The sequence below is a fragment of the Lycorma delicatula genome, chromosome 5, assembly GCF_047948215.1.
Source record: "Lycorma delicatula isolate Av1 chromosome 5, ASM4794821v1, whole genome shotgun sequence".
NCBI classification, from domain to species: domain Eukaryota; kingdom Metazoa; phylum Arthropoda; class Insecta; order Hemiptera; family Fulgoridae; genus Lycorma; species Lycorma delicatula.
Window position 1 is genome coordinate 14610275 of NC_134459.1, and position 15770 is coordinate 14626044.

The window sequence follows — 15770 nt, forward strand, 5'->3', positions numbered from 1 at the left end:
TAGTAATAAGAAGATAAATAGAATATTAATTAATCTTTTTTTTATGTATTGCTCTTTGCATGGATATGAGTTTACAGTCTCCAGCTGTTCTAAAAAAACATCAGATCTATCTTGTAAACAGTCACAGAGTTGGTAGTAGTCACTCAATTATTTGTGATATTTTGAAAGATTTTGAGTTGCTTAAATTTGAGATTTATAGACATTATGGAGTTAAACAAGCAGCAAGTAGTAGATTTAATTGTTTAAGAGTTATTTTAGGAAATATTATACCTATATATTTTTATAAGTTTTCTTTGTTTTCTGAATCATAGACTTAAATGTGCTACACAATTTTAATCAACTTTTGAGTAGGAACATTTTTTAACAGTAGTTCTGATAGTTTAGTAATTTTTTGCATGTAAGTCTTCTTAGTCTTATGTTTAATTACAGTAATTAATTTTTTTTTTTGCAGTTCATCCTATTGTATGTTCTTACAAATATATGCATAGATGTTTTTAATTGGACTGTTCAAAAAGTTGATATGTTAGTAAAACAACCAGTTAAAAAAAAACATTAATTAGAAACCACTGGAAATTTATTACAATCAAAATATCTCATTTATTACAATCAGTTCTGAAATTGTTGCAAAATGAAAAAGATAGCCTTGATATTTTTCACTCGTACTGGGTGTCAGGGATGTCAATCAAAGAGTGAAAAATATCAGAGGAAAATTTCCCTTCAGAATTCTTAAGGTGTAGGATTAGAAATAGTTTAAGTCATTGTTTCATGTCCACTTTATTTACGATAATAATAAACATATTTCAGTAACAGCAAGAATACATTTTTATATATTTATTTTATTATAAATTTTTAATACACTGTTTAGATTAATATATATGTTAATATAAATTATAAATTGTACTGCCATACATAGCAACACATGGAATCATGGTTAAGATTGTCAGACATGCTGGAAGGTCTCTCAAAGTGAAATTGAGCAGAATTTTAAATACATTTAATAAACTACAACCTTTAGAAAACGATGAAGATGATATTAGCAATAATCAGAGTGAGGCAGGTATTTGTGTACAGATGATTGCATGATAATGTGATGTCATCGTGTATTTAAAGACTGGATTTGATTTTTGTTATTAACAGTTTTTTCATTATAAAAAAACCAGTTAAGTTTTTATTGTTTTTTTAATGATATCAATAATAATATTCGATCTTGTATTTTGTGTGATGTGTTTTTTTGAGGGTTATGTCTGTAGTTTTATTTTGGAGAGATTAGGTAGGTCTAAAGCAGAATGACTAACCTGAATAAATACTGATTTACTGTAGTCAATTAGAAGTATTTAGTTTAATTTAAAATTTAAATGTTTGTAATGAAAGGCCTAGTTGAATTGTATAATTAAATATTTTTGTAATGGCTGTGTGTAATCTTGTCTAATTTTTGTATGTTAGTCAGGAGACTGTTTCTCATTCAGTGGCTGCATAATAAACTTATTATTATAGTTGTGTTCTTATCTGTGATTGATATTAATTTAACATTTTAACTCTTGTTATGACAAACTAAACCAAATTGTATAATAAAATATTTTTAAAAACCTTACTGCAAAACGTTATCAATAATCTTTTTGACCATCTGTAGTGGTTGGTCCAGCTGTTTTACCCTGGCATCAGTTGGCATTAATGATGCTTTGGTACTTCTGTCTAGAGATACTAAAAAAACGGAGAAAATTAATTTTGAATTTTTTTTTAAATTTTACTCTTACAAAATCATGTAAATGACACTATTGCTGTACTGTTAATACAGCAATACTAATTACCATTTACATGATTAATCCTTTGATCATCTAGTTTTAATCTGTTTAGGGAATAGCAACAAAACTATAATGTATGGCTTTTATAACTATAATGTAAGTAACTATAATTTGTAACTATCATGTTATAAATTAATTATGTCATTTGATGAGTTAGATTTTCTGATTATGTAAGTGGAGAGATTTCTACCTAGTTTGATTCCTTTTAGGAATATTTTTTTGTTTTGAAAATTTTTGCATCCAGTGTGTGACTATGATTATATTTAGTTAAAATTTATTATATCCACTAACTTATAGCTAAATAATATTTGTTATTAACAGTTTGGTATTGACATGTATTAGTATTGTTTTCATCTCTCAGGCAGAAATTTTTTTATGTTGCAATACACCCACACTGTATTACAATAAATTTGAGTATATATTTATTTATTTACATCTCCATGTAAATATCATGGAGATTCATTAATCTGGACCAAGGTTGGTTACATTTACTGAAGTCTGATTTTGTTTATATGTTTTCATGTATTTTGAGGCGCCAGTATTAAAAAAAAACCCAAATTTAACAATATTAACTATTCATAATTTGTAATTATTATTAGGCCATTAAGAGCCCGCACTACATTAAGAGCCATGAACTCTCAGAGCTACTGAACATTATTTATGGGATTCTTCAAATCAAGTTACTTCTTTGCATCTCTCTGAAAATTATCTATTTAGTGAAACGCATAAGAACTTAACTGAATATATGTGGATTATGCTTGATAGTCATCTAACAATCATTATTTTTAAAGTTTGTGAAACAATGGCTGAAATATATGAATTATTTTTCTTGTGAATGAATTCTAGTAGGAAATCCTTAATTGCAGATGTTTGGATTGCTTAATCTGAATTATATGAAGTGTTACACATGAAATGAGATTCTTGAAATTCTTTATAAACTTAGTCAACAAAAGATGTGAAGTGCCAGAACTTTTATAGGCATTACATAGGAAATATAATATACATTTCAACATAGTTATGTGTAATTAGATAAATGTATAAAATCTAATATTGGATAACTTATAGCAGGGATTTTATGATTTATGACATGTTGTATTTTATGTTTGGTTTTGATAGAAAAATCTGACTGAAATGTAGGAAAAGAAGAGTTATTTACAAACTATATAAGAACCAGGTTGCACTTATGAGATTAGATATGAAGAAAGACAAACTCTGACTCACAAAGAAGTAAGACATAAGTATAGTCTGTCCTGTTGCTTTAAAACTAATATATTGAAGAAGCATCAAAGATATTGAAGATTTGCTGATTGCATTTTTTAAGGCAGACACTGAATATGAGTTGAAAGAAATATTGAATGGGATGGATTTATTGTTAGGAGAAAATTGAATTTGAAAATAAATAACATTGAACATTGGTAGAGATATGACTGAAATGGTGATAATTAGGGATTAAATATTAAGATAGAAATCATAGTACAGAAAATACAAGATTTTGGTTTTAGGTAGAAAAATTACAAAGGATGGATGAAATAAGGCAGGATCAAAAGTGGTTTTTGGCACTATATTCATATTAAAAAAGAAATTTGCTGGTATTTGGATAAAGATTTAAGAATTAGAAAGATATTCTTAAAATATTTGTGGAATGTAGTGATTTTTTTTATGTATAATGCATCTGTGTAGGAAAAATGTAGTCACTACCTCTACTTGCATTTTTATGTAATGAGAAAAAACTGTTCTCTACCCTTATAAAACTATATTTAAGTATTTCATTCAGGATGGGAAATAATTTATTATAATGATTCAGTAGTCATTTTAACGCCAAAAATCTTTCTAGATATATTTATTAGATGACTGAATCATCTTGTATATGTAGGTAAGGATTTTGTAGTCAAATTTATCAATCTGAAATTATATTTGTCAGTTTTCTTTTTAAATGGTATGTCATTGTCTCTGATATGAGAGACTGATGGATGAGACATTAAAGTTTACTTGCCTATTTAATAGTGGCAGAATATGTTACAAAACATACATCTGTAGATGTTTTTGTGCTTAAATCCCTGTGTCATTCAAGAATTTTAAGCCATGAACAGCAAAATTTTCAAAAATTCATTCGTTCAAGATTTTATAAAAAACAATCAATAAATAACAATTTTATTATATTTTTTTGTTTGTTTTTATATAAGTTGACTTTGTTTATAATGATGTTATAGGAAATTTTGAAAGTATTGTTTTTTTTTTAATTATTGTAACAATTTTATATTTAATGTACAACATTTATGTATATGGATGATACTTTATCTTTGCAAAGGTATTTAAAAATTTTAATTTCTTTAAAAATTGAAGATATCAGAAGATTGTATATGAATGGTACAAAGCAAATGAACTCATGCTGAATGACCTTGAGTTTTGCTGTTGATTTTTGCATAACCCCATTAACAGGAAACTGAATCTCTTTGATACTTTTTTAAGTGATTATCATTCATTAAGTTTATTAAGTCCAGTAAGTATTTTGGTGGGTTTTCCAAATTATTTCTCTATTTTTTTATTCTGAATTATGGGATTATATTTTGAGAAAACTTAACATAATAAAACAGTTTTAAAATGCAGTTTTCAATTTTTAAGTCATTGGAAAATCAAAGTATGAACAGTCTTGTAAACTAATTCTCTAAATATAAAAAGTAGATCTTCCATTATTATATTTATTTAAATGTTTTTATTTGTAATATCATATTTTTTTCTATTCAATGAACAATTGTCATATCCCACGTAAAATAAGGAAATTATTCTACAATACTCTACTCACAAGACTACATCTTTTTGCAAAAGATCATTTTATAGGATTAAAAATTATATAATCATCTCCCAAAAAATATTAAAAGCTTTGAGATTTGATTAGGTTAAATATGGTAAAACATTCTTATTTCAACACATTGCTAATTTTATTTTTTTTCCAGTAAATGTTTACCTGTAAGCAACTAGTGTCTGTTTATTGGCTGGATGTTGTGAGGCAATAATTGTTATCTGAATTCTTATGATAAATGTTTGAATTTTTCTTATTTTTATTAATTTTGATCAGTTCTTTATTTGGTGTTTTTTTTCCTATATTTAATTTTAGTTATTACTAAAATTTAACATAATCAAAAAATATTTGTGGCAAGTTGTCTACTATTCTAAAAGGAAGATGGAAAAAGAGTATTACTATACAGTACTAAAAAAATTACACTTATGCTGTGCTATTAATTACATTTATTGGTGAAATGAATAGTAAATATATATATAAAATATATTTTTGTAAATATATACAAAAAAAATTTTTTCTTTAGTTGTTTTTTTTAAATTTCAATTCCTTTTTTTAGGCGGGATCTGTTCCAAAGTCTAGTGATACAACGGCAAGGAGAAATGAATTAAAAATAAAAGTTGAGCGAGTCACAAAGAAAAGTAAGTTGTGAAATTTACTCTAGCCATATACCTGTCTTTGTTTGTGGTCACTCAAAAGAGACGAATCAAATTCATAATTTAAAAAAAAGAAGAATTTATGAACTTTTATTTAAGGATTTCTTAAATCAAATTCAGGTTTAGAGAGAAAGAAATATAGAGTGATTGATATGCTTATTTGGCTATACCTTTAGTCTTCCAAATGACCTTATCAGTTAGTAAAGATTTATTTTGCATGACTATGGATGTAGGATAATGTATTTTCAATCTATTGTTTAAGTTTGTTTATGACAAACTTCCAAACAGTTGTGATTTTTATTAAATAGGTATAAAAACTTTTCAGGTAAAGAAAATATAGAAGTACTGTCCTAGTTTGACTATTATATGATTAAGTAAAAATATTGTAAAAATGAATTATTTTGACTATTAAAAGCTTCTTTATTGATGTTAAACCTATTGTTACATTAAGATTAAAATTACATTTATTAACATTATACCTATTACATTACATTATATTATATTATAATATTACATTTATTAACATTTGTTACAATTTTTAGCATTAAAAATGCTGATCTCTGTTGTTGTTGCTAATGGGAGTAATGAGAAATAATTTTTGTATTGGGGAAAAAAGTCAAGTCATAGATTTAAACCATAACCTTCCTAGAAGGGAGAGTACCACTCTGCCATGGAGCTTGACAGATATAGAGTAGTTATATTTATGTTATTTAATTTTGTAAACAGCCCCCTAATCTTTGAATATTCATTTTAATTACATGAAAAGTAATAATGTAATAGTCAAAATGACTAGAACTTGTTTCAGTAAAATTTACATTATTAATAACAATATATATTAATATTAATAAAATTAGTAAAAACTTATAAATGAATCTTAGTTTATAGTTAATATTAATTAATAGCATTGAGATTAATAATTATTAATTATTTTTATCCTGACTGTTAATCAGTTTGCGTATTCAATCAGTAATGAATGAATTACTGCTGTCCTCAGATGGTTTCTCCCCACTGGCTCAAGACATTGTACAAAAAAATTTATTCTGTTAATAGAAAAAAATACTCAGGATTAAATATTTTTTGAGAAACTTTTCCAAGACACATAATCATTATTGATCGATTTATTTATTGTTTAATGGAAGTTCAGTTCGGATGTAATTGCATTTACTTTTTTTTACAGTTAATAGAACTGAGAGAACAACAGGCTGCATTATTGGCACTTAAGCAAAAAGCCCAAGAACAATTAAAAGAAGCACGTGCAGCACAGGTATGAAAGATTTCATAAAAAGAAAATTTTCTTTTTTTTAAGAATAAAATAATTGAATGTACACTCTTGTTCTTGCATCTCATGCATGACTTCTGGTTTGTTTTGATTAGAGGCTGAGGGTTGTGCGAAATTAACTAAGTTTCTTTAGGCAGAATTGGATGTTAATTCTATGTTTAAAAGTAGAAAAAAAATTCAGTAGAAGCTCAATAATTTGTCATGGCCAGAACTAAGGGTTACCAAAACCTAAATAAAGAAATTGTAGAAAATCTTTCAAGCAAATAATGAAAAAATAAAAAAATACCCATTTAAAAAAATTATTATAATTTTAGTTAGCTCAGTACGTTATTCTTTTTACAAGAAATCACCTACTTTACAGAATATGTATGAATATAATTTTTTTTATAATTTACTCTTGTGCTATTTTTCTTTAACCAAGTTTTTTTATAGTAAAAAAATCTCTGTAATAGCTAGCTTATATTAAACTTTTTAACTAGTTTTGAACTTTCTTTTTTTGTGTAAGGAATCCATACCAAACTGCAATATCCTAACTTACTTAACAAACAAAAAATAATTTAATTACACATTTTGAATTTAAAACAATTAACTTAAAATATGTATTAATGATGGTAATTGGTATCATTTTTGTATTGATCAATATCTATGTACATCTGTGTATATCTTCATATATATATTTTTTGTGTGCGTGTGTATGTCAACTCCTAAACGGCTGGACCGATTTTGATGAAATTTTTTGTGTGTTCAAGGGGATTCGAGAATGGTTTAGATTCACAATTTGGTCCACTGGAAAATGTTTTTTAATTAATTTTTTATTTATAACTAGTTGTTGATCTTGGGGTGGTTAAGGTTCACAATTGGATCCGGTAGGCAGGGCTGCGATCGCGTTTTAGAATTTTTTTAATTTTTGGCATATTAGTCAGACCCGGTAGTTGGTGCTGCAATTGGATTCTAAGAAATTTTTTTATATCGCTGCTTTTTCGCATATCAGTTACTTGCTTTGTAGCTTAATGTTGTTATTACATTAAAATTCGTATTTTTAACGGACTTCTGTGTTTAGAGAGTAGTTTGAATTAAATCCGATATGTAGTGCTGTTCTGACAATTGGGTTTATTTACATTCTGACTTTTATAAAGTGAAAGGTCGAATTTTATGAAGTTCCTAATGTTCAGTTTTTTAAGATTTTATGAAACTTTCAATTGTGTTCATTTAATCTGTATGTATACTCAAATCTAGCAAGAGCAAAGCGTTGCCGAGTCTGCTAGAATTGCGTGCTTATTGAGAATATTGTATTATATTATTATTTATTGAAATAACGTGATAAAGTGTAATTAATAAATATACATTGTGCAAATTTGTAAGGTGCAGTATTGAAGTAAGTATTTTATATGTTTTTTCATTAGTTTTTAATGATATATACATGTGCGTTCAATAACAATCAACTTAACCTACAAATTTAAATTGTCAGTTCTCATTTGATTCTATGCAACTTATGAAGAGTATTGAACGGCTCTTTGAAAATAAAAATGTTAGTTTGTAAAATAAATTATAACATTTATAAAATTGAAGTATAAATTACTTATAATAATTTACTAATAAAAAATTTAATGCATATTTAAAAAATAGAAGTTATAATTTTTGTAGCTGATTAATTTTACAAAAAAATTTCTAAATTGTTTTTAATTTACAATTATCTAAAATTTGGTAAAATAGATGTTAAAATAAAGAATGAGAAAATAAATGAAGAATAAGAAAAATGATAACATTTTCTACTAAAATTTTAACTACGTTGCTTTTTTTTACAGTGCTTTGTTTTATTAATTGATTAATTAAGCTATCACATGGTTATGAAACTTCAAAATTATTAAATTTAAAAAAAATGTAGGAGGTACTTTTTTAGAATGATCTTAAGTGAAAATTAGCAGTAATGTGGATAAAAATTTATTAATTACACTAATTATTAATTTTACGGCATTTCGATTTTTTAATCCAATTTTCATCAGACATATCAATATTAAATGAAAATAAATATTAACCATACTACCCATAATTAATCAATAAATCCATTACAATAATACAACAATCACATACTGATTATGATTAGTATTGATTGAGTATGATTAGTACTATTAGTATGATTATTATTATTCATACTAATAGTCATATTAATGAAATTTCGTCCACATTCTTGCTAATTTTAACTTAAAGTAAGCACTGGTAAAAACGGATTGGAATGTCATTAAATCCGTCCTTAAAAATTAAAAATATAAAATAACACAAAACTTGAGAAATTAGACCAGTCATTAAAAAATAATAAAAATAAACCTTTAAAAACACGCCCGATAGAATCATCCAGCAGCAAGGGACATTTGTCCAGGTCTGCGATTTGTAGGGAGAATTTCTAAAACTCCCGCGCCAACTTTGCATTCCATTCCATTCTATAACTTAAATAAGTTACTCATATTTATGTGTTGTTCATTTATTACAGAACAATGCCACATCAGGACAACGACTGTCGGGTCCGCTAGTATTTAATTAAGCTTTTGTTGGTAAATTGCTATGATGCAAAATGTCTTTTCCCTCAATGGATTTTTTATTTTAAATTTTGTAAATTATCTTGATTTGTTTCTATGTTTTTGTTGAGCAGAGACACATAACCGTTTTAACAAAGTTGATGGGTGAACTTAACTAGACATAGCAATTTATTTGATTGAGATTTTAACAATGTCTGCTATTTCCTAATTTGAAATATTCACTGATGAGTTATTCCCTCTTTACAAAAAAAAGAAAGAAAAAGTATTTACTTACTCAGGATAGGCTTAAAAATATGAAAAAAATTAAACCCATTTCTTTTTCTTTAATGAGATTACGAACATTGACTGCTTTGATAATTTTGTCCAAAGGAATTTTGTAGCGTATACAAAATATGATGCCTGCTGACTGGGATTCAAACCCATGACCTCCGAATGAAAGGCTGAAATGCCACCAATTTCTTTTTTGCTTTAATTTACATGCTCATTATCCATTTTAATAAAAGACTTCAGTGGTTAAAAATTAAACTTGAAGCAATTTTCCTCAGAAGGTTTCTTTTTATTTTGAATGTGTTTCCACTCTTCCATTTTTTAAGATTTATTAGCTGAGGATACATTTTAATAAATTTTTAAGGGTGATAAAGCAAATGGATCTGTAAAAACAGCTCTCAAAGATACTTTTTTGAAATTTCAAATTATTGTCCATTCATATTTTACAGGGAGTTTTTTGTGATTTATTTGCTATGAATGTATTCTAGTAAAAACCTTCAAGAGGATAAGAATTAAAGGAAATAACATTCAACATAATTTATATTTTTGAGGTGTGTGAGAAAAGTAATGAGACTAACTTTTTACTTACCAAAGTTTTTATATTTTTCAAACACAGTATTATCCCCTTCATAATAATTCCCTTGGGCAGCTATACACTGGCAGAGTCGTTGTTTCCACTCCTGGTAGCAGCGCTGGAAAGCTTCAACTGGTCGGTCACAGTCTTTTGAATGTTCTCCAGAGTTCCAAAATGACATCCTTTTAAGACATGTTTCAATTTCGGGAAAAGGAAAAAGTCACAACAACTCAAATCAGGTGAAAGGGGGGGTTGAGGAACCGTAGGAATGCGTTTTGAGGTCAAAAATTCTGCGATGGAAATGGGCGTGTGACACGAGGCATTATCATGATGAAGCATCCACTTGTCTGCAATGTCTGGTCTCATGCAAATCTCTCTTTTCCTGAGCCTTTCAAGGACACTTTTGTAAAACACGTGGTTGACAGTTTGTCCTGGAGGAACAAATTCTGTATGCACGATACCCCTACTATCAAAAAAACAAATCAGCATGATTTTGATCTTTGATTTGCTCATTCGACATTTTTTCGGTTGAGGAGATGACGGAGTGTGCCACTCTTCGCTTTGCCGCTTTGTTTCAGGATCGTACTCAAATATCCAGTATTCATCACCTGTGATCACATGATTGAAGAATTCTTGGTCATTGTCAATCCTTTCAAGAAGATCAACGCACACATTTCTTCGATTGTCCTTCTGTAAGGTTTCTTGTCACCAATTTCACACAAACCTTTCACGTCCAAATCGTCTGTCAAAATTTGATGTACAGTAAAAGTGTTTAAATTTAACTGTTCACTCATCATCCTTATTGTTAAACGATGGTCTGATCTCACAAGAACCCTCACACGCTTAACGTTTTCGTCAGATTTTGAAGTTGAAGGTCTCCCTAAGCGAGATTGATCTTCAATGTGTTCTCGGCCTTCCAAAAATGATTTGTGCCAGCAGAAAACTTGTGCTCTTTTTAAGCAATGTTTTCCATAGGCCTGTTTCAACTTTTCAAAGGTCACACTTGTGGATTCCCCAAGTTTAACACAAAACTTGATTGCACAACGTTGCACTAAATTCCGATGCTCCATTTTCATAACACAACAAAAACACATCTTCATTGATGGCGCTGTCAAAAATAATGTGTCGGCTGAACGGACTTGAAACTTGTACTGAGCATGTGGAAGAGATGAATAAACCGGTCTAGCACAGACCGGTAGACACAGTGTTGCCAGATTGCTCGCAGTGTTACCAATTTCATTTTTCTCACACACCTCGTATTTTTGAATTTTAAGTGAGGTTCCCTTTCAAGTTATAAGTTATCATATATAGAGGAAACTTGAATAGTTCAGTTTATATAGTGTAGTTTATTATAACTATGTATCACTCGTGATATATTTGTTATAATAATAGTATATAAAATCTGATTATTATATGTATTATGATAAAGTTGTAAAAAAACATGCTACAAAATTTATCTTTCATGCTTGGATGAATTTGGGTGGTTAGCCTGTAGTTGCTTAAAAAAGGAAACAAATGAATTAATAATTGTTGTTTATATTTATAAAAATAAGTAACCGTAGTGCCAACCAATTAGTAAAAATAAATACACCTAAAACTAAATTTGTTAATAATGAAAATTATACATAAAAGCTCTTACAAGTAGCTGTTAAGAATAATCTTTACATCATAAGCATCCATGAAATAAATCGTGCAATGAAAATAAAAATTCTTAGATAGGTACTGGGTAAAATTGTAAATAATGGGTAAACAAGGTTTTTTACAATTAATGTTGTAAAATTGTACTGTGCAAATTGTATAAATATTTTTTTATCTTAAGAATTTTGGTTTTGATTTTTGTTGACAATTATTTGATTTTACACAGGGTGCCTTGCTGGCTGCTCAAGAGACAAGAAGTGATGGTGTTTCTGCTGTTCAGAGTTGTAACAACATGGAAGAGCGTTTACAGTGTTTACAGAACTTTTATGAAGCTCGTAATGAGGTATGGTGATAGCAGCTTATATATTTTTATACTGCTGTAAGTGGCAATTTCAAAAAGATGTTGAAGGTATTGAAAATGTTATTGAAATTAAAAAGGAACCTTTTATATTATTTTCCGTAAGCTTTTTACCCAGGATGTGCTTGAATCTTATTTATTTATTTTTTTTTACAAAATGTAAAGTTTGAAATGCAAATCACTTCATGGCCAAAAAATTTTTCATGAAATGAAGTGGTCTTCATTTCATGCTGCTGTGGGCCAAACTGGGTGAAATCTCTGATGAAAATTTGTTCACAGCTGCAATATTTATTACTTACATGAACTCTGTATCACAACAGACATAAAAAGAATCATTCCATCCTTTTCATGATTAATTTAAAGAATCTAAAATGTTATTTCTTAACAAATAATAAGTTATATTATTCAAATATTTGTAAATCGAAACTAACTTAATTTAACTTTGACTTATCAGTTTATGTTACACTGAATTAAGGTTAGTTTTTAAGGAATGTTATAATCACTCTTCTGTAGCTTTATCTTGTTAATATTATTACAATTAATATTATTACCTTATAATGCCTAATTCTGGTTATGAACTATTAATTCAGTTAATTTCTTAGTTGAAGAAATTATCTGCTGAATTTGATTGTACGATGGTGAGCTCTGTATTTTCAATGCAGATTTAGGGAAAAATCTAGGAAAATGGATTTATTCAATTTATTTTATAATTAACACAGAAGAACAAGCAAGAACAAAAACTAACAAAAAGAAGTTATGTTTTGAAGGGAATCATGTTTTGCATGAACAGTGAGAATATTGCAATGAGTGTTAAATGGTGCTCACTTTAAGCAAAAAATGGCAGATGGGTTGTTGCTGATGAGGCTACTGCTTAGAACAGAATTGTAGAACAGTATTCGGCTGAAAGGGAATATCATCTCTTTGGAGAAAGTACCTCAAGTGTAATGAGTATTTGCCACCAAATTTTTCTAGCAAGTGTCAGGTATGTTTGCTTTATCTGATTGGAAACATTGTAAGTGTGAAGTATGTGCTCATCTGCTGCTATGAAATAAGATTCAAATTGATGGGATAGTTTCGATAATAATATTTGCATATGGGGGAAAAATAAAGACCCCCCCCATACATAAAATGTTTTTACATCAGATTACGAGATTCTAAGATGTTAAACTATCTTAATCAGAGGCATTCCTCATTCCCTTCCTCTACCATCCTCCATCCGTTTCTTTCATCAATTCTTTTTTAGGTAGCAGTTAAGAAGTTAATAATCTCTGTTCTGACTCTGTCTATAGTACTATGCTTGCACTTACTAGTTCTTGCATTTCTTTATTGAAGATCAGTAATGCGTTGAATCTACCTGCCATTGCACAAAAAGCTAGAAAAATGGCTGACATAAAGCTTGCAAAAATCTCTAGAAATCTAAATCTAATCAGTTCAGTGAGATGCTATTATATTAAATAATTATAGTATTACCTTTTACTTGTATTAGTTTTTGTTGAACTAATGGACATAACTTAATCAACAAAAATAAATAACCTAGTTGCATATAAAAATCATTATTTGTGGTCTGTACAGTTTTTATAATTAAAGACACAACTAACTGATCAAAAGATTTACTAAACTTAATTTTTTAAAGTTTAAAAGATTGCCTGTATGTATAAATAAAGGAAAACTGAAAGAAAAATTATGTGAAAAAATGTAATAATATATTAGGACAAAGTTATCTGGATGCATACTCTTAATTCATACTTTCAACAAATGATCATGGATTTGAAAGTAATTGGATGATTGTTGTTAAAAATTAAAATCAAAATGATACAGTTAAGCCACAATTGATAGTTAATTTATTGAAGTAAAGAAAAATGTATAAGTTGTCAGGTTCAGACTTTTTTCTTTTAACTTGTTTTTGTAATCAGCTATTTTTACTTCTGTTGTATCAGTTGGCTCAAGTGATTGGTTGTGATGGTGCTAGTGGTGATTCTGCTGTAGGTGAAGTAATTCAATTACAAAATAAGTTGGAAGAATTACAGACTAAGAAAAAGAAAATAGATCAGATGGTAGCACAGTTTAATAATGGTGCATCAAATTTGACTGTGTCGAATCCAGTTATTGCTGCCTCTGGTGTAGGTGAGTTTTTTATTTTACAAAGGATTTGACTGTTATTTAATTGAAATTTGGATTTGTATGAGGGTGAATCAAATTTAAACGGTAATTTTGCTATTTTACGCAGCAAGCAGTTCTGAGCTGAATTGCAGAGTGAGCAGGTTAATGTTCGGTGTGTTAGAGAGGGGAAAACCAGCTTGGTTAGTTCCTCTGCTCTGTTCTATTGTCAGTACAGCCATGAGTAAGCAAGAGAGGTTCTGTCATCTGTTGCACAACATATAATCATAATGTTTTTAACTAATGAAGGCGTTAAACCTGCAAGAAATTTAACTCGTTTAAAGTTACAGTTTGGGGATGCTGCACTCTCCCAGAACTGAGTGTATATGTGGGTCAGACAATTTAAGGTCAGGCAAGAAAGTGTAGAAAGTAAAAGTTATGATCGACAACCAAGATCAAGTCTCACAGCTGACAACATCCTTGTAATTTGAGAGCTTATCGAAGGTAATTGCAGGTTTATTGTTGAAGAAATTTCATCAGAAGTGGGTATCAGCTACAGTGCTCAATCCATTATCACTGATCATCTTGGCAAGAAAAATTAGTGCTTCATGGGTTCTGAGGTTGTTGACCAAAACTCAAAAACAGGTCACGTTCGAGAGACTTGTGTGAGAGACTTCTGAATTGATTTCTGCAAGAAGGGAACAATTTTTTGAGGCACATTATCACATGTGATTAGACATGGGTACTTCATTACACTTTGGAGTCAAAAATGGTGACTAAGGAGTGGCAAAGGAAGGATAAAGGCTCCCCAGTGAAGGCCAAAACCCATCTGTCAGCCGGAAAAGTTCTTGCAACGATTTTTTTTGACATTTATTTTTTATGCATTGATTTTCTCCTCAATCAACAAATAGTGAATTTAGCTTACTATTGCAAGCTGTTACAGTCAACTAAAGCTGCCTTACTATATACACTAATATGTGCCTTCATATTGTTTTGTTGCTTCTTGTTTGTTTTGTTTTTGTTTTGTCTTTTGTTTCAACAAAAGACGGGGTATGCTAATCAGAGATGTCATACTTCTCCCTGACAATGCCCTGCTGCTCACCATGATTTTGACAAGAGATAAATTGGAAAAAATGCACTGTGAAACCCTCGACCACCATCCCAGTCTAGATTTGTCCCCCTGTGACTATTTTTTGTTTGTGCTCTTGAAAGAATCACTTGGAGGGGAACGATTCGAAAACAATGAAGATGTCGAGGAGCGCATGCACAATTTGTTGACAACTCATCCTTAAAATTTTTATGAACAAGGAATATTCAAGCTTCCAAATTGTTGGCAAAAGTGTGTAGATCATGCAGGAGATTATATAGAAAAATGATGAAGGTATGAATTATATATATTATTAATCAATAAATTTATTTTTAAAAAAATTACTGTTTACATTTGATTCACCCTCGTATGTGTACATACTTTCTTATTGACACCTATGCATGTGCAATAGGGAGATAGATTCTAAAAGTAAGTTTGCTTTTATTTATTTGTAACTCTATTATTTTATATAATACCCTATATATTTGAATGTTTTTTTCTACTTTAAAAATGTATAACTCACAATCTTGCTGCAATTTTTGTTTATTTTCATGACATTTCTAAAAAACTGGGTGAAATATTTTATTATACACATGAATTACCTACATGTTATCTCATCTCTATAGTTATCTATGTGTTTTCTTCACACAATATCACCACATTAGCTCCTTATCTACCTTT

The 15770-nt window shown here is 28.8% G+C and overlaps 1 protein-coding gene across 2 annotated transcripts in view; it reads left to right on the plus strand.

Annotated features, from left to right (window-relative positions):
- Nucleotides 1–11890, plus strand: part of LOC142324737 (uncharacterized) — a 52153-nt gene extending 40263 nt beyond the window's left edge. Inside the window, exons 7-9 of one of the 2 annotated variants that reach the window (XM_075365671.1) lie at nucleotides 5159–5240; nucleotides 6433–6519; nucleotides 11774–11890. In XM_075365671.1, coding sequence (XP_075221786.1) covers nucleotides 5159–5240; nucleotides 6433–6476 — 126 coding nt within the window. In that variant the 3' untranslated portion in view covers nucleotides 6477–6519; nucleotides 11774–11890. Of the gene's footprint in view, nucleotides 1–913; nucleotides 1054–5158; nucleotides 5241–6432; nucleotides 6520–11773 lie in introns of those variants that run through there. The other variant, XR_012756374.1, reaches the window with a different exon arrangement.
- The last annotated feature ends 3880 nt before the right edge of the window (nucleotides 11891–15770 follow it).